Source organism: Micromys minutus (genome assembly GCF_963924665.1).
Source record: "Micromys minutus genome assembly, chromosome: 17".
NCBI lineage: Eukaryota > Metazoa > Chordata > Mammalia > Rodentia > Muridae > Micromys > Micromys minutus.
The window spans coordinates 41,414,299-41,432,894 of record NC_137952.1 but is presented as its reverse complement, the minus strand read 5'-3'; the positions used below and the strand labels follow the sequence as shown (position 1 = coordinate 41,432,894).

The 18,596-nt window shown below is 39.2% G+C and overlaps 1 protein-coding gene across 3 annotated transcripts in view; it reads right to left on the bottom strand.

Moving 5' to 3' along the window:
* PLCB1 (phospholipase C beta 1) overlaps window positions 1-18,596 on the bottom strand; it is a 644,223-nt gene that overhangs the window by 195,559 nt on the left and 430,068 nt on the right. For all 3 annotated transcript variants that reach the window (XM_080931577.1, XM_080931578.1, XM_080931579.1), the window contains exons 5-9: window positions 13,296-13,375; window positions 11,544-11,597; window positions 10,479-10,554; window positions 2,637-2,737; window positions 977-1,143 (exon numbers count right to left, since the gene is read on the bottom strand). In XM_080931577.1, coding sequence (XP_080787703.1) covers window positions 977-1,143; window positions 2,637-2,737; window positions 10,479-10,554; window positions 11,544-11,597; window positions 13,296-13,375 — 478 coding nt within the window. The remainder of the gene's footprint in view (window positions 1-976; window positions 1,144-2,636; window positions 2,738-10,478; window positions 10,555-11,543; window positions 11,598-13,295; window positions 13,376-18,596) is intronic.

Here is an 18,596-nt window from a genome sequence, read left to right as displayed (position 1 = left end):
TGATTCCAGGACTAATATAACGCATGTGAAAACTTGTGCCATGCACCCTCATCTGTGGTTTGTGATTGCTATTTCTGATACTACATGAAGTGCCTGCATGTTAACATGCAAATCATTTTTTCTCAATAACTGGTTCACTGTGGTTTGTTTTTCCTTAGAGACCCTCTAAAAGTTCACGGTAAAATCAGTCATTTTACCTCAATCAGGTTTCTGAATGAGGGTCTTTGAATTTAGAAGAGTCAGTATCAGTGGTATAGGTTTTGCCAAAAACCATCAATATAATTAGAACACCCAGCAAGAAACTTCATTATCACATTTTGTTTATTCATTTCACCAACATAAAAATATATATTTAAAAATAATTTCCAGGTGATTTAAAGCTGCCATTTATGATATAATTTTGTACTTTTTTTCCCTACCAATATTTTAATTCAAATCTACCAAAATTTAGTTGAAAAAAAAAAAAAACAAATAAGGCCAAATTTCAGATTTTCCATGTGGAAAGATTTATCAGTTAGTGTAAATTGGAATAAGATAAGGTTATAGCTGACTGAATATTCTCTTTAGTTTTGGAAAGTTGGAGAAAAGCAAACACACAAACAAATAGGAAAAAGAGAAAACCAAAACTGACTCATGGGCTACTTAACAGAACTTTCAAAAAAGTGACCCTAATGGAGTCAGTAATTGAGTTAGTTAATTTTCTGCATGAGAAAAAAAATACAGTCAATTACTGTATAAATCTGAGAAAGAAAAGAAAAGATGAAATATTTAAAAATACGTGGCTTGTATCATAGACAGAGCTATAATGATAAACCACCAAAGTTAAAACAACAGCAAACTGCATCAGGCTAAGAAGAAACACAGGAAGAGTCCAGACACAAAGGTGCTACATGACCTTAAGTCCGTCCTCCCAGAGTGTGGCCAGTGCCAGCAGAAGCAGGGACCCTGCAGTGCGGTGTGGGGTGACACACACTACCTTTCTTGGCGAGGCTGCTGTTGGGCTCATACTTCTCAATCAACACTTGCACCTGCTCTTGCTTCAGAGGCGGGTAAAGTATTTCGTTTAGCCGGGGATCCCGCTGCTTAAGGTTGATAAAATCCATCATCTGATCGACAGTAAGGTATGGTTTGCTTTTGGCACCACTGGAGTAAGGAAAACAAGAAGAGATTACAGTCCTTTCCACCTCTTATGTGTGCGCTTGGCAACTGAGAATCAAAATGCATCGTATCTGGAAAGTCTATAATGGAATTCTGACCGTGCCCTAAACACATTCCCCTTTCCAAAGCCTGGTGGGTTACCACTCTTCCTAACCACCACCACTGCCCAACCACCCTAGTTAGCATCAGATGACTAACGACATCCTTTATCCCATGTAACAATTAAAGAATTACTGCTGACTTGTCACTTCAAAGAGAAAAATAGAAATCCCATGTGCTTAAATTTGTTTCTCCTTTTCCTCGCACTCAAGTTACAGGTTTCCAAGAGTCTACACTGCCTTTATTGGCTTGTTTTGCTTGTGGAGACAGGGACTCACTAGGTGCCACTGTTTCTCCTGGTGCTTGTTACAGTCCAGGCTGGCTTCAAATTCCTAACCCTCCGAGTCAGCTTCTTTCGGGTAATGATAATGACAATTTATACTATTATGTAGAGCTAAACATGCAATCTCATTTCATCCGCACAACTCTGTTATGGAATAGTGTTATTCAGATGCGTATTTCAATTTAGTTGGCAACCCATGACAATTCAATAGTATAAATTGAAAACGGTAAGTGTTTTAGGTGATAAAAATCACAAAGCAAAGGTGTTCAGCTTGCAAAGTGACACTCAACGGCAGGATCTGTCTGCCTGCCAGTTACTTCCTTTACAAATTTCTATCGACATTTTGCCATTAGATAGATTTTGGAATATCAAAAAAGACAAACTGTGCTTTTGTTCAAGTGTTTGCTTTCTCTTTACATCTCTGTGTCTCTTTAAGAAGCAATATTTAGGAACTAGAGGGATGGCCCAGAGCTTAAGGACTTATTCTTGCCAAGACCCAGATTCAGTTCCCAGCACCCACATGGTGGTTTATAACTGTAACTCTAGGTTTAGGGACTCCAACTTCCTCTTCGCTTCTCTAAGAGAACTAGACATACACACAGTGCAGTATGTAGATATCCATGTAGGGGAAACCGTTGAATGCATTAAATAAAAATAAATCTGTAAAAGGGCAATGTTTATAAACATTCATAATTCCCAGAATCAGGGAAAATCATATGCTGTCTGTGAGGGTTCTTAGAAATCTAAGGGTGTCTGTACTGAAGCCGTTGACTGGAATACAATTCAGAGTGTTCCGTCAGGAATCCTTCTGTCACCCGAATCTTCCTTTTTGTATGTTAAGACACTTCCTGCTGTATCTGCAAGGGCCTGTCTAAACAAAGCCAACTGAGCATGGGAAAATGGCATCGGGCCATACTTGTGTCATAGCAAGCACATGCTCATTCGAGCAATAGTTGCTTGTCAAGGCTGATAGCACATTGTCACCTCTGTCAGGTCTCTGCTCTTGGATAATCTCTTTCTATTCATAACAAAAGTCTGCCCTAGACACCCATACTATCATTGTAAGCTAAAAAAAAAAAAAAATGCATCCTCTTACAATTCAGAAAAGATGTTATCAATTTCAGGTCGGGGACAAAGATTGTTCAGGAAAACTCGGTATACGTCTGGAGTGAAGTCCTCTTGAGGGATGGAATCATTCTGAGAAGAAAAACAGAGTGAGCAGGAGCTTTCTCTAGTTTCTCTCCTGATTTTTCCTTTTTGTCCTTCCTTCCTTCCCTCTCTCCCTCCTTTCCTCCCTCTCTCCCTCTCTCCCTCCCTCCTTCCTTCTCTCCCTTCTGTCCCTCCCTCCTTTTCTCTTTTCCTCTTCCCCCTCTCTCTCCTTCTCTTCCTCCTTTCGTTTTTTTTTTTTTTTTTTTTTTTTTTGCCAAACCAGGCCAAACATCCAGAGAACATCTCTGAGGTCAACTCTAGACTTCATGTAGAGCCTGACTTTGGCATATCAACACTGTTTTCTGTTGTTTTTTAAAGTTTAATTGAAGCTAAAGAATTTTATCCTGCTAAATAGATCTCTAACACAGTTTGACTAAAGTAAGTTTTACATAAGAAGACAGAATCTGTTCTGTAGGAATGATTACCTTGCCTTCATTTCCCTCCTTCCCTCCCTTCCTCCCTCCCTCCTTCCCTTCCTGTCTTTCAGTCTCTCTTTTTCTCCCTCTCCCCTCCACTGAACCTGCTTGTTTGAACCATTATCCATGAACCACCATGTCTGGGTTGTTTATGTGGGTTTGGGGATTATATTTAGGTTCTCGTGCTCTTTACTGAGTGAATTTTCAGCTCATTTTATGTCCCCCCTCTCTTTTTCCTTCCTTCCTTCCTTCCTTCCTTTTTTCCTTCCTTTCTTTCTTCCTTCTTCCTTCCTTCCTCCCTCCCTCCCTCTCTTCCTTCCTGTTTGTCTGTCGTCTCCCCTACCCAGTCTTTTTCTCTGTTCTAGGTTGAGTCTTTCTCCTTAAAAGCAGTGGTGGATGACATCCAGCTTTGTTTGGATTGTGTGCCTTTGAAGCGGATGCATCCACGAGGCATAAGGGATCCACACATTTTCTGACCTTCATCAGGCTTTTGAGGAGATATTTTTTAAAACGGATGACCTTGGAGATGATCCTAAACTAAAAACGTACACTCCAACTTTATGTCAATTCTCTTTTAGAAGGAAAGGGCTTATTTCATCTTACACTTGGCGGTTACAGCCCGTCAATGACGGAAGTCAGGGCAGGGACTCAGGCAGCAAGGCGCTGATGCAGCAGCCCTGGAGGGGCGGTGGGTTCCGGTGTTTGTTTTGTTGTAAGAGCTTTTTTAGGCAGGACAGCCCCAGTCATTATTAGCTCCTGATTGCTCATTGTCCCATTGTTTGGGAAGTGAGCCGCTGATATAACAGGCCACTTCTACCGCTTATGTTTTTGGTTGTGCTGCCATGGAAACCGGAAGCATGTATCTGAGCCTTTGTTAACAGGAAGAACATTTTTCACGAAGCTTCCTATTTCAGGTATGTGCCTGAGAGATTATTTTTATTTTCAAGTCCCTAGAAGAAAGAAAACACCCTTCCTTTTAAACATAGTCATATATTTTAACTGTATTTTAATAGAAAGCTAAAAAAAAAAAATCATTGTTTGAAATTGCACGCTGCTTGCTGGCAGACCAGAAAATGTAGCTCAGCACTTGGCAGAGAGTAGAGTTCCCATGTTTGTGGGATGAAAAAGAAAAAAAAATGAAGTAATAGTTCCTGGACTAAGTTCATTTATAGGAAGCAAAGCATACTATTTTAGGAAAATGAATTTTGATAAAAAATACGTAAGAATGCATGAAAGACTTCTGTCCCAGCATACTTGGGATGCTTAGATATAGCTATGAAGTCATGAGCTCAAGGGATCAGGTTCAAGAGCATCAGAAATCCTCTTGAAGGACTTTATTGGTGTTTTGCCACTTGGAGAATGGAGACAGGAGCAGCCAGGTTATGGGGCCTCCAGAATTCCACATTGTTTATGCAAAGAAACACCTCTGACCAGAGGATGCCAGTGAGTTAGACACACACACTTTTCTAGATGGGCAAGATGACTTGGGCAACTTTTTGGCTGTGAGAGGAAGACTTAAAATTATTTGCAAATAATATCCAATAATACTGCTGTCCAGCTCAAGAACATTCAATGCTGTTGTACTTATGAACCCCCAGTGGGATACGCCACTCTGCTAGTAAACATCTCTCTGCCGTCATCGAGTAGACGGAAGCTGATCGTATCTAAGGGCATCATCAACGGCCGAACTGACTCCTCGGTTTTGCTTGTCATGTTTCAGTCTCTCTCTGAATAGACACACCTCCCACTTGGGCTGTGCCCGATACTTTTGTCCTATTCCACTCAGTTCATACTTCATGTAACTGTGGTGTGTCCTCAGATGCACAATTATCTCTGCTGTTCCTTGGGTACCGGCTAGAGCAAGCACTGCAATGTGCATGTGTATGTGTATGTATATATGTATAAACACACACATATAATAGAACTTGTCCACTTATCTAATATATATAATATGTATAAATAATAATTAATTATATATATGTATATATATAATGTAATATTTAATATATTCAAGTGTCTGAGGATGGAACCAAAAGAGGGAATCTTGTTTTATGACTTCATTTGGATTCAGGCATCTAATATAAAACATATTTTGTGACCTTCTGTTGCTATCATTACTTGGACTTAAAAAATAGATTTATCTATTTTATATATGGGTACACTGTCACTGTCTTCAGACACACCAGAAGAGGACATTGGGTCCCATTACAGATTGTGGTGAGCCACCATGTAGTTGCTGGGAATTGAACTCAGGACCTCTGGAAGAGCAGCTAGTGCTCTTAACCGCTGAGCCATCTCTCCAGCCCTTACTTGGACTTTTGAAGATCAGATTAAGAATGCTAGAACAATTTGCAGTTTTATGGTGTGACTTAGGGTGATTGGTGTAGGAACCATGAAGCATTAAGGCAATGTGACAGGCTGACACTTTTCTAGTTATGTTCCTACGTGGACAGAGTCTTAACAGAGAAATGGCACTAAGAATTTCTGATGTTTGCAATAGTATGTCCAGATCCCATGGACTTGGTAACGTCATGTCCACATGTGAAATAAATAAATATAGGACATACATATAGACCGTGTATATGCATTCACATAATACCCTCAAAAGGATAGCAAGAGTTAAGACTGAGCACGTGCTGTGGGCTAAGCAAGTACCTCCTGAACATTTTCATTTGGTCCCTGGACCCACTTTTTACTCTTAGCATTTTACTGCCACAGCAAGGTGCTAAGAAGTCACAAAATATTCCTGAGGTCCTTGGCAAGCCAGCTAGGGTGGTGGCAGCAGGCACACTTTTGAGTCAGAGTGGTTTGACACTAAAACTCACACTGTAAACCCATGAGCTTAAGGTTCATAGTTCATTCACTCAGGATGGTGGCTTTATTTTTCTGTTTTACATATTTACATATTTAAAGGAAAATTTTATGATGTATTTGTATTTAACATTTTATTAAAACAGACTAATAGAGCCCATAGACTTATTATCATCATTATCTTTTGTTTTTAGTATTTTATTCTTTGCATATGGGTATTTTGCCTGCATGTATGTCTGTTTACCACATACATGTCAAATGCCCACAGACCAGAAGAGATGTCCAATTCCTTATCATTTGAAATAGTTGTAAGTGGGTGTCAGGAATCAAACCTGGGTCCCCTGGATGAGTAGCAAGTGTTTGACCAATGAGCTACCTGCCCAGCACTAGGCTACTGTTCTACAGCACATTATTACCCAGTGCATTTTAGACCATCAGCCCTTTGTAATATTTTTGTCTTAGAATCAGGAAACAAAAGTTGACTTAACCAGAGCCCATGGAATCACTGCATTGTTCATTGTATATTGAATTCTTGTGGCAGTTCTTGAAGTATAATTTTGATATAGTGGTTTTAGGAACCACAAGTACAAAATGATAATATTTCTAATCTATTTTCAGAAAGCAAGACGGTGAACTGCAGCTACACAGAAATGTTCCTTTAGAAACGTTATCTATACCATGCTTTAAGAAGATTCGTGGAAGTTTTTAAGTAGAGGATAACCAGTCTTAGGTATTTAATGCATACCTACCTATATACTGTAGAAAAGTTTATATTTAAAACAAATATATGGATTTATTTCTTATTTTCTACATTGAAATTCAACCACACAGGCCAATGTCAGGGCAAGACTACAGTGTAATTCCAAATGTCACCAAGCCCTTTCAAGTTAATAAGCCTTAAATCAAGGGAATTTGGTACTGATGAATTATTTTCAATTCTCAGAGAGCTTGTGGGTAGAGTAGTAATTTTCTGAATATGAAAAGGTTTTCATGGGTCTCGCTGGAAAATATGTTTGGATTATTAATAGAAGGACAGTAATTGCTTTGTCTCATTTTAGGTGTATTACTTTTTACCAATTAGGGTAACTTGAGGTTAGTGCCGGTGCTCTCTGAAGGAGAACCCTCTAAAGCAGTCCGTTATTCCAGCAAACCATGTCAGCCAGGGTACAAGTTCAAGTGCATTAATTATTCCTAACAACATGCACAAAGATAATGTTTAAAAAGTCTCAACAGGATATCCACAACATTTCTGGTAATGTGTCTATTTACGGAACACAATTAAGTTCAGTCTGAATGACGACTGGCTAGGTATCAGACTTCCACTTGTGCAGAATTATCTATCATTTATATGACCCCTTCCTTCTCTGGAATGTGTAAAATGCTCCTAGGCATATACTATAAATCTTGTAGCTAAGCGGTGACTATTACCTATACCCTCTGTTCTGTACATATAAAATTATCACAGGATTGTTGAAAATTGTTTTTGATATTCTGTAGATGGCCCAGGGAAGCATTCATTTCCTATCTTTGAAATGGTCTTGAGTTTGTGGATCTTCAAAAAAAAAAAAAAAAAAAAAAAAAAAGCATTTGAATTCTAGAAGTCCTACAGATAAATTATAGTTTACAATGAATAGTGATCTTTCAAAGACTATAATGGAAGTTGATTGTATCTTAAAATAGCCTTAGCTTGTGTTTAGAAAATTGTCATTATATTTAATTTGCTAAAGATGAGTATTTTTTTTTCTAATTTAAACATAACTCCTACTGCTTAAATCTCATTTTCCTTCAAATTGTCTCCAGTTGATATTGGACTGAAAATGTAAGACTATAATAGACAGTGAATTATAAAGACTCAATTTATGTTTATTGACTGAATTTTCAGAATCCAATTGTTCAGAAAATTGCAATTTACAGAGAATTGATTGATGGATTTGATTTTTTTTTTTAAATCCAGCTTCATTCTGTGATTCCTCTTTCATAAGCTGATCATTGGCGTTCCTACAATTGTTTTAAGGAAAGATAAACTTAGAAGTGGTCACAAAGGGGGAAAATATCTCTCGTGTCCTGTAATTACATCTCTATGTTTCCTCTTTACCTGAGTTTCAGTGCGGCCATTCCTCTGCTGGTTAAACTCCTCCCCAAACCCGAGCCTCTGTGCACTGTCTTTTATAGACAGGATTTCTCTTCTCAGGGCAGCACCTGTTCTGTTTTAAAGAGCACCTCTTTCCGTTTATGAATGCAGCTCTTGGCATATTTATTGACTAATTATCGCCAAATAATTTACGGTTCTTGAAACCCAGGGCCTCACCATCCACTCGGTGCCTGTGGGTCTGCGGCAGGAACTCATTAAATATTGGTCAAGTCAGCGACAGAAATTACATGGTTCTGTACTTCCTAGGCCAAAGCTTCTACCAGAAAAGCACCAGTGAGTGTGTCTGAGCATTTTAATTTGCTTAGTGCAATGAAGGGGATGGTGTGAAGATGAAGTGCCAGAGTACAGCACTCTTGAGGTCTAACAGAGGCCATGGGTTTGTTCTCCAGTACTACCTCTTCACAAACAAAGAAGAGAAAGGAAATAGACCGCAGGGGCCAGAACTGTGTACAGCAACCTCTACAGCATAACTGGCCACAAGCACTTAAGAGAGCAAAGTTGGTATTGGAACAGGCATTCGGTGACCTAGCAAATCTTTCCTTTCTTGCAAAACAACTTTTTCTTGTTTCTTTGTTTGTTTCTTTCTTTCTTTAGTTTTTTTTTGAAGACAGTGTCTCATTATGCAGTCCCAGGAAGGCTTGAGGCATAGAGTGGTCTCACTCTCTGCTCCTGATTGCTGGAATTGCAGGTATGAAACGCCACACCCCCAGCCAGTGTTCTTTCCCGTTTGTTTAGTTTTCTAAAGTTTGGAATCAGACTTGGGTGACACATGGGCTCAGTCCTTCATTATAATTTCATCGGATGTTGAAAAGCAGCTTTCCAGTCTCCGCGCATCTGGAACATGGTTAGTTACCTCCTGAGGCCCAGAGGCCAGCCAGTATCTAACGATCAAGATAAGGCTTACTTGTTGCTTAGATACTGGGTGAGTCTAATTTGGAAGGAAAAGGAAAATTCTACATAAGCATGTGGTACACACTCCATGCAACACACTGTTCTCCCAGAAGTACTGGCAACACATCCTTTTAGAATTATACTGAAATGATTGGAAAAGGAGAGGAGTTCCTCTTGGTGGCTAATGTATACAGAATGTATTATTTGTCAGGCAGAAAATAAAAGAGCATCCTGTGTGGTGGCTTTCTCCTGTGAGCAGTAAGTGACCTCCAAACTCCTTGGAACCTGTATCCCTTTCAGTAGCCCCTGTGGGCATAGCCTTGGGGAGTATTTGTACTAAATTTGTTTATCAACATGTGCACCTTGTACCAACAGTATTTATAACAACTACATTTTAAAACTAGAGGTTCAAAGAGTAAGTTGAGATTTTGTTATTCACAAGCTTCTAAAACAGTGGTTTTCAACCTTCCTAATGCTGTGACCCTTTAATATAGTTCCTCATGTTGTGGTGACCCCCAACCATAAAATTATTTTATCGCTACTTCATAAATATAATTTTGCTACTGTTATAAATTGTAATATAAATATCTGATATTTGATCCCTGCAAAAGGGTCTTTTAACCCCCAAAGGGGTTATGAATCACAGGTTGAAAAATACTCTTCTAATGCATAATAGTTCAACATTATCAATAGGTTACATCCCAAGAGGCATCAAGATTGGGTTTATTATAAATAATGTGTTCAAATCACATTGAAAATTGACAATGTAATACATACACATATATGTGTACACTCACACACACACACATTGACTAGATGTTCCTCCTTCCTCACTGTCTTCCCCTTAAACTCTATTGCTCCCACTTCCTGTCTTTGCTTCTCTCTGTACCATTCCTGTCCAAAGATAAGAGTTTTGTGTAACCTAGGGTAGCTTTGAACTCACCATGTGGCTGAGGCTGGTCTTAAAATATCATTTCCATATCTTCTATACCCTAACTCATACAATACTGGGCATTTGCCAGTATGCCCAGATAGATATTTTTTCAATGACAACAGAGAGTCATTCTAGACTGAACTGTTGGGGATATGAGAATTAGAGATGTGATAATTGGTCTTCCGTATTGTACATACTAACAAGTTATGTTTCTTTTTAATTGTCCTTTTGTTGCTGTTGGTGGTCTTGTTTGTTTGTTTGTTTGTTTTGAGACATGTTTGGACTACATAGCCCTGGATGGCTTGGAACTTGCTGTGTAGCCCATGCTAGCCTCAAACTTGCAACATTCCTCCTGCCTTTGCCTCTTGACTGTTGGGGTTACAGGAATGTAACCCTTTGTCCACCTCACTTACAGGTCTCTTAATCGCATCAAGCTATGTCTAGGGAATTCTAGCCGGTGCATGTTAGCACAGATATTTTTAAGAATGGTTATGTGTTAGGATAGTGGATCCACTGCATGCTCACCCTGGAAGATGGAAGACTACAAGCCTCCAGTGCAGTTTCAACTCGCTTCCGGTCTGCCGAAAACAGTCGATAGATGCTACAGAGTGAAACATACATGAGAGCTGGTTAAAAGGCGAAGTCGTTCGCTGAACAAACAGTTGACCCCAACTCAAGGTATTCCATAGAATGAAAGTGAGGTAGCTTCAAACGGGGAAAAACCAACTGTTTTCCAGACATCTGCATCTGATCTCAAGAACTACACGCTTCTTTAAAACTTTCAGTGTCTGATATAAAACCAAGATTCTAAGACAGTGGAGATGACCCAGTGAAAACGATTACACCAGCTAATTGTCATATTAATTCCTAAAATAAATGACCGTCCCAACATTTCCAGTCTTGTCCCTTGTTATACACCTGCCTCTGATGGCACATTGTGTAAAGCTCACAGTTGGCTTCCACATAGAACCTGAGGGACTTCTGGCTTATGTGTGCTAATGGTGTATTTTCTTTGGCCACACCTTTGCTTTTAAAAAATAAGTGCTAGGAATTGAATATGGTGATCTGAATTTGTGAGATGTATTGAAACATCACAAAACCTTGTCCAGTGTTCAGCACTTCTGCAGGGTAACAGGGACCTGCCATCTTGCTCATGCTGGCTTTTCTTAGTGGCTCTCTTCATCTCTTGTTTTGTGACTTAAGCTCCCTGCCTGACACCCGTGTCCACTGAACATTGAGAGCCCTGCCTTATAGTGACCACCAGGGGCATCAAGGTTACACAGTGTGCACTGCTAGAACAGATCTGATTCTCAGCTGAATTCTGGGACTGATGCAATGGGATTTCTTCCTCTCCCCTCTCCCTGCTTCCCATGTGTTCTCCACAATGATGCCACAGGAAGTGCCAACCAGAGTAGTGTCATGAGAAAGCCAGCTGCTCTTGTGTGAGACTAACATAAATAAAAACAGGGTTACCACACCCATTTTGATACTTAGCCTGGTAAAGACTCATGGCACAGATTCAAGTTTTTTTTCTTTGGGGGGGGGGACAAAGCAGATAAATGAATGATAAAAAACACGCCTGTGACTTACTTTTTGAGAGGAATGCGCCCTTCTGGGGTGACCTGAAGCTTAAGCTTAGTATATCTGTTGGGAGAGCAAAAACAACAACAACAAAAGATAAGATGTTAGTTTTTAAAAGTACTGAAAAAATTAGAATCTGAGAAGAACTCATGTCCACGTGCAGTGTGCTGAATTCGGCAAACAGTTCAAATCTCCAAATTGGTACCTGGATGGTGAAATGGAATACTGTCTGTTTGGAAGCCTGCAAGAAGTTCCACTCATGTCTTCTCGAGTCAACCTATACAAATCATCGTCGTGTTTCCATTCAACAGCAGACATTGTCTTTGCTTGTTTTTGTCCCTTACTTAAAATGAGACTGTGTTCTGTGTCTGGCTTTTTTCCCTCAGTATTACCTTTCTGTGATTCAACTGCATCCTTACGGTTACAGTTTGTTCTTAAGAAATTCACAGAAAATATCAGTGTGTTTACCTCTTCACCCACCTTCAGACTCACAGGTAGAGAGTGATAGACACAGAACTCTCAACCACTGCTAGTGGGGGTGTCAATAACAAATGCTGTCTTGGGACACTCACATACCATCACCTAGAGACCCCCTCGTCCAGTTTTGTGCACAACACATTCATCAAAATTCATGTGCTATAATTCCCACAGTAGTCTTCACAAGGATTATCCATCTAGAACAGACATTTGTACTAGACTATGATCAGTCAACCAATCACTTTCACCATGCTGGGTCTCAGCTTGAACATCTTATTTCTCTCTGTATCTCATTCAATAGCATTATCTAGAAAACTGCATGTTCTGCAAATACTTGTTAGATGGAGGATGGTACTAGGTGAGATAAACAGGATTAAAAAGCAAGGAGAAAGGAAGGGAAGAGGTGTGTTGAGAGGATCCTTAGGTAACAAAAGGGAGATGGGATCACTCCTCGATGAAGCATTTGAGTGAAGACCTATGACTAAAATTCACAGAAAAGAAAAACAGAATGTGGTTGAGATGAGGCATAAACCAAAGGGCATGGCATTGGGAACAAGAAAAAAGACAGAAGTCTCTTCAGTGAAACAGAGGCATATCTATTATTGTTTCTGCTTGTGGTTTTGACTTAAAGGTCTCCTGAGCTCCTGAACTTCAAGTCACCAGGAGGAACACACCCATCTCCCGTTTCCCTGCTGTGTATCTGGTGTGCATCATGAGTTTTTTGGTCAATTTTAGAATGGCTGGTGCAATTCCGGAGTGATTTCTCATCTTATTTCCATTCCTTCTCCTCTTTTTTCCCTCCTCCTTGCTCCTCTATTTTCCCTCCCCTCTATTGGTACATGTGGAAGTCTCTAAGGTCTAGAATTTTATTTTGCATTCCATTAAATGAAGGAGACAGGAAGTTCTTGTGGTACCCACCCAAAGTCTTCAAATCTAGAGAAACAGGTCATATGTTGTTCATTCTCTTCGAGTGTTAATAAAAGAGAGGACACAGGCAGAGGCAGCAGAGGATGCTCTGTAAAGAGTAGTTCTGTGTTCTGAATATAGCTGCTAGGGTTCAGGTCACCTCAGCCTGATGCACACTTGGGGGAAGGAGACATCTTTCCTGGAAGTGTCCCAAGCATGAGCTGGAGAGAAATCTGCCCTCCAACTACCTACCCCAAAGGGAAATATATGTTTATAAATGTGAGAGGCCCAGGCAGCATAAACAAAAGCCTCACAAAGGAGAAAGGAAATTGACTCAGAAGGAGCAACACCCTTAGTAACACATTCAGAATGACTTACGCTTTCTCCAGAAATGCATCCCTGGACATGTTCTGAGCCAGCAGGTTCGTTGCCAAGCTGAAAACCTCATTTGTCCACTCCTGAAAAATATAAATCATAGTTTCATTAGTTTAAATACTACTCAGGTATAAAATATGCTTTTAACTTGTCTGCCAGGAAGACAAATCAATTCAAGTTGAATGTGAACAGATTCCTACCCACCCCTTCTTTTTTTTATCTTTTTTTTTTTTGATAAAAATCCTATAATTCAATTCAAATCTAAGTGATTCCTCTTTTAGTAAAGAATTGTATACATAAAAATACATTTTTCTATTTTTAGAATTCCCCACTGATAAAACTGCTGTGCTTCAAAAAAAAAAAAAAAAAAAAAAAAAAAAAAAAAAAAAAAAACTGGACACTTTTACTAATTTTTTCTTGAATTAAAAACAAATGCAGACTAACAATATGGTTTAAAATGTGGTAAATATATTTTCAATGGAATTGAAAAATTCTTTTTACTTCACTACTAACATACAGGAGACTTTTTGATGTTAACTGAATCCCAGTCAGATGCAGCTTCAATGTCAATCAACACAGAGCTCGCTCTTCTTCACACCCTGGAAATCCCTTGTTACTCTCCGTATCTCGCACAACCACCCACTTGGCTTCCAAGAAAATGGACTGTGGTATGCTACAAAAAGAAGGTCGCATCTCTATTCATGATAATTCTGAGCACATAGCAATCATGTGTTTTGCTAAGTAATGATTGGAGAGTTTCATCTGACGTTGTTGGGTCTGGCTTTGGGTTCCTCCATCATGAGGCATCTCATCGTGAACGTCCATCATGTTCCTTAGTTCCTGTTACTGTCTATCTTTCCTTATGAGTCTACTGAGATTAGCTTTCAACATTTGGATGCTCACCAGTTTGGATATCTGTACTAAAGATGGTCATACCCTCTTAATAAACTGATCCTTGGTAGTAATATATGACATTGACTTTCAAAGATTTTTTTTTTAACGTAATGTCTATTTTATCAACTATACAGTGACCATAAGTGGCCATTCTGGTTAGCATTAGTTTACAGTAGTTTTCTTTCATCCTTTAATTAAACTGTTAGTTTATGTGTGTACTAAAGTGAGTCTCTTACAGCAGTATACTGTTCGATCTTTTCAAAATATTCTAGCTAGTCAGTCTCTATCTGTTAATTAGAGAAGTTACTCCATTTACATTTAATTTGTGTGTGTGTAATTATGTGTGTGTGTGTGAGTGTGTATGTTCGTGTGTGTGTGTGTGTGTGTGTGTGTGTGTGTGTGTGAAAGAGTTTACTGCTTGCATTTCATCAGTTTTATACAATCTATACTCAATTTAATTGTTGTGATTTTTTTTCTTCAAAATTAATTAATTAAAAACACTTTCACAAATTTATATAGTCTCATCCCAGGCCATGACTTTTGGGTTTTGTGTTCCACATCATTTAACTAGGCTGTTTGAGCCTGGCTTGGGCACTACCTTTAAGAGTCTCACAGGATCTGGAGTGAGTGTAAACTAGGCAATTCATCTCCGTGTCTCCCAGAATCTGGCAGTCACCGATAGTTTGTCAGAAAATGTTGGACCTTGCGAGCCCCCTCTCTATCCAGAGATGATTGTTGATGATCCCAAAGTTGTGGTCCAGTGCTGGTAGTCACAGATGCCAGATGTTTATTACTGTCATGTCCTGGCCATGTTTAGAGATGTCTTTTTTTAGCCTTTCTCCCCATCTTCTGGCTCTTACATACTTTGTTCAATGTCACAGTCAATGTTCTGTGAGCCTTAAAGATCTGGCATAAACAACTTTGGGGGAGGGGTGAGTCCTCAGTATCAGCCTCCTTGAGTCTCAGCATTCTGCATAACCAAGGCCGTCTGCATTTACATCTATTCAATGCAAAGAGAAGTTTCTGTGTGAGCCTTTGTCTGCTAATAAAGAGATACTTAGAAGATGGTTTGATGTGCTGTCAACTTAGTTATGCAGCAGCAGCAGGTGTCCTACTCAGGCTAAGAGAGCCCTATTCACATTGTTTTGACCAGATTTATAGGACTAAGCATAGATTTCTGCTCATGGAGTGGCTTCTTGTCCAACCAGGTAGCATGAGATCGCCCCTAGTCAAGTTGTACCATGGTTACCACCATGAGCATATCTTGGGGTTTGGTATTGCAGTTTATAGATTTGACATCTGGGCAACACCAAGGATGCTTTTACTACTCCCTGCTCCTACATCCTGCAGAACACCACCTGGCACTGTGCAAGGTACCAGCACTGAAGGAGCTCAAATAGTTCTGGTGGACAATCTAGAATCTTGTGATCTTTGTATTTATTATAAAATAATGTATTTAGTTCGGCATTTTTTTTTACGTTATACTTGCTACTTTTACTACTGATTTTTATTTTTACTAATCTTTACATAGTATCTTTAAAAAGTGTGATTGCTTGCTTCCTGACTTAAAACCCTAATAATGTGCTATATCATACAATAACGTGATGCTTTGTACAGGACTGGAATAATGGAGTAATCAGAAAGGGAAGACAGACTGCTTAAGGCAAAAACTAACTGGAAGAAACAGTGGTTTTCTAACTCAAACATGTTAGGAGTTACAGGAAAGTGACCTCACAGGAATGGGGAGAGAGGATTGGAAGAAACAAAATGTGATTACCACCAAAAGCCCAGGACTGGCAAAGAGAGGCAGGAGGAAGCTCAGTACCAGGAGGATCATGGGACAACAATGAAATGCTGAGATTGCAAGGATGAAGACCTCAGGGGGCAGCACCAGGGTGAGTGAAGGACCTGCAGCTCCGACCTTTACAGACAGTAGGAAGAGAATTTTACAGGAACAACAGTACAGGACAATCATAAAAGGAAGGTAAAATCATATGCTACCAAACTTGAAGTGCCCATAGTAGACTATCAAGATACATTTTTAACAGTGTGGAAAGCAATTTTAACAAAATTAGATAGTTTGAAAATAAACAAGGAACATTGCCATCGGTTTTAAATTTTTTTAAGTACTTTTTTGGAGTAAAGTCAAACTTCAGCTTTTTCTAGCTCAATGGGAATATGAAAATATTTATAACTGAGGTGGTTGTATATAGGGTTATTTGTTTATTTATTTATTTAAGAGTGGTGGTTCTCAACCTCTGGGTCATGACCCCTTCAGAGATTGCCTATCAGCTATCCTGTATATCAGATATTTACACTGAGATTCATAACAGTAGAAAAATTACAGTTATAAAGTAGGAACAAACTAATTTTATGGTTTAATCATCACAACATTAGAGACGGCATTAAAGGGCTGCAGCAATAGGAGGGTTGAGAACCATTCAAGCCAAATACAAAAGAATTAAAAATATTTCCAGAGATTTAACTTTGGTGTGACATTTTAGGCTGAAAATCTAAGTCTTCTGCCATAAGAATATACTATGAACCAAGTGGAACTTTGAATTTTCTAGTAACTAAATTTTGCAATAGAAAAAGAAGTATATAAGATTATTTTTACTAAGATTATTTAATTTAGTACAGCATTTTGTCTGTTTGAGTATCTCTGTGGCAACACAATTAGAAAATTCACCCAACCTCATGTGATAGGTGAGTGTAAATGTGGGTGTAAAAATGAAAATTATATAAAAATTACCTCCATGATATATATAGAAGGTAATTATAAAACATGAATTAATTTCATGTTTAGACTTGAATTTTATCTTCATGGTTTCTCATTAAGATGGAAATAAATTTCAGAATTAGAGGCATTTCTGGATCTGGGAACTTTAGGTGAGGGATGTTCAACCTGTGTTGCACACATAAGCGATACATCACGAATGAGAAACTTTGTAGTGTTTTGACACATTGAGCTGAAGTAAGGCTTGGATTTGTGTTTCACAAGCTTCCTGGATGCAAACAAGTTCCAGTTCTCAGTAATGAACTCAGCACATTTACTTGTGGCCGTGGCTGCCAATGGGTCAGCCCAGGTCTTCTACATCCACTGGCCTTTCTGTGGCACTTTCATGGAAGAAAAAAGCATCTCTTACTTTGAGTTGCCCAGAAGTAGTTGTGAGATGATGTTTTATAAGGATTGGCTATGGAACAGCGTTCCAAGACATAAATTAGAGGAAGGAGAAGGCTAGTCAGAGAGGATGGAGATGGGTTAGAATCAAGTCAATTCCCTGGGAGATTAACAATGGTTAAATATCATCCCATGCAGAGGATACCTCAGAGCTGAGTTTGCTGGTCAGTGAGGAGAATGTGTGTGGTAACAGAATGAGCTTATTAGTTTTGATGAAAGTCCACAAGAAGAGGCTGAGAAAGCCTTAGGCATCCTGGTCGTTTTGCTATCTCAGTGTGTTCTCCAGGGGGAACAACCAACAAATATCACTTGTTTGACAGTGAAAGTAGAATCCAAAAGAACATGGTCAGAGCCCTGCTATAGTCTTTCCCAGTATAGAAACAAGATTTTTAGGATTCTTGAAGGAGAGAAGTAGCCATTATATAATAGGAAGGAAGGTACAACCAAGCTTTGGGAAAAAATGGCCAATGACCAGCATTTCTCAAATTTTCATGTGTGTCTGCATCAGGGATTTGGTGAAGAGCATTTGCTCCTTTGGTGATCTCTGCAGGGGGCATAGAACCTGCTTTTCTCGGGTTCTTCTGGGTAAGGTCTTTGTTGCAGCAGGACATGAGTGGACATCTTCTAGAATAAACATGTAGCATCACCTGAAAAACTGTTAGAAATGTGGATTTCAGGCTCCATACTGCATCAGAATCTGTACTTATCCAGTAAATCTTTATGTGATTTATATATGTCAACATTTAAATATACAGTTAGGCCAAAGGCAACACCTGGAGCAAGCAGAGAGAGCACTCCAGGATCTGGACTGGAAAGTTTCAGCCCAGTTTTTTGTTTATTTCCTTTTCGATCAAATAAATAAATGATTTTGGGCTGTTGTGTGGACCCCAAAGACTTTGCAGCTGTATTAGGCACAGCATGGCCAAAGAGAAGGGCCCAGAATACAATGAAGTATAAGAAAACCAGACTCACTATTTGCGATCAAATTACTGGTTTCTTGGACTTTAAACCTGAACTCACCATGAGGCACTGGACTATGCTTCATTGTAGAGCCAAGGGATCTTACTGGGGCCTTGTCTTTATAAATTTAATGCTGAGTCTTGGCTACTGTGGCCTGAGAAGGGCAGCTCCTTTGCTCTAGAGAAACTATTTTTTTTTCCTTTCAGAAACCAAGTACTCATAGTCACTCTGTTTGGCTTGGTTCCAGCTATTTAAATCTTGAAGCTCCC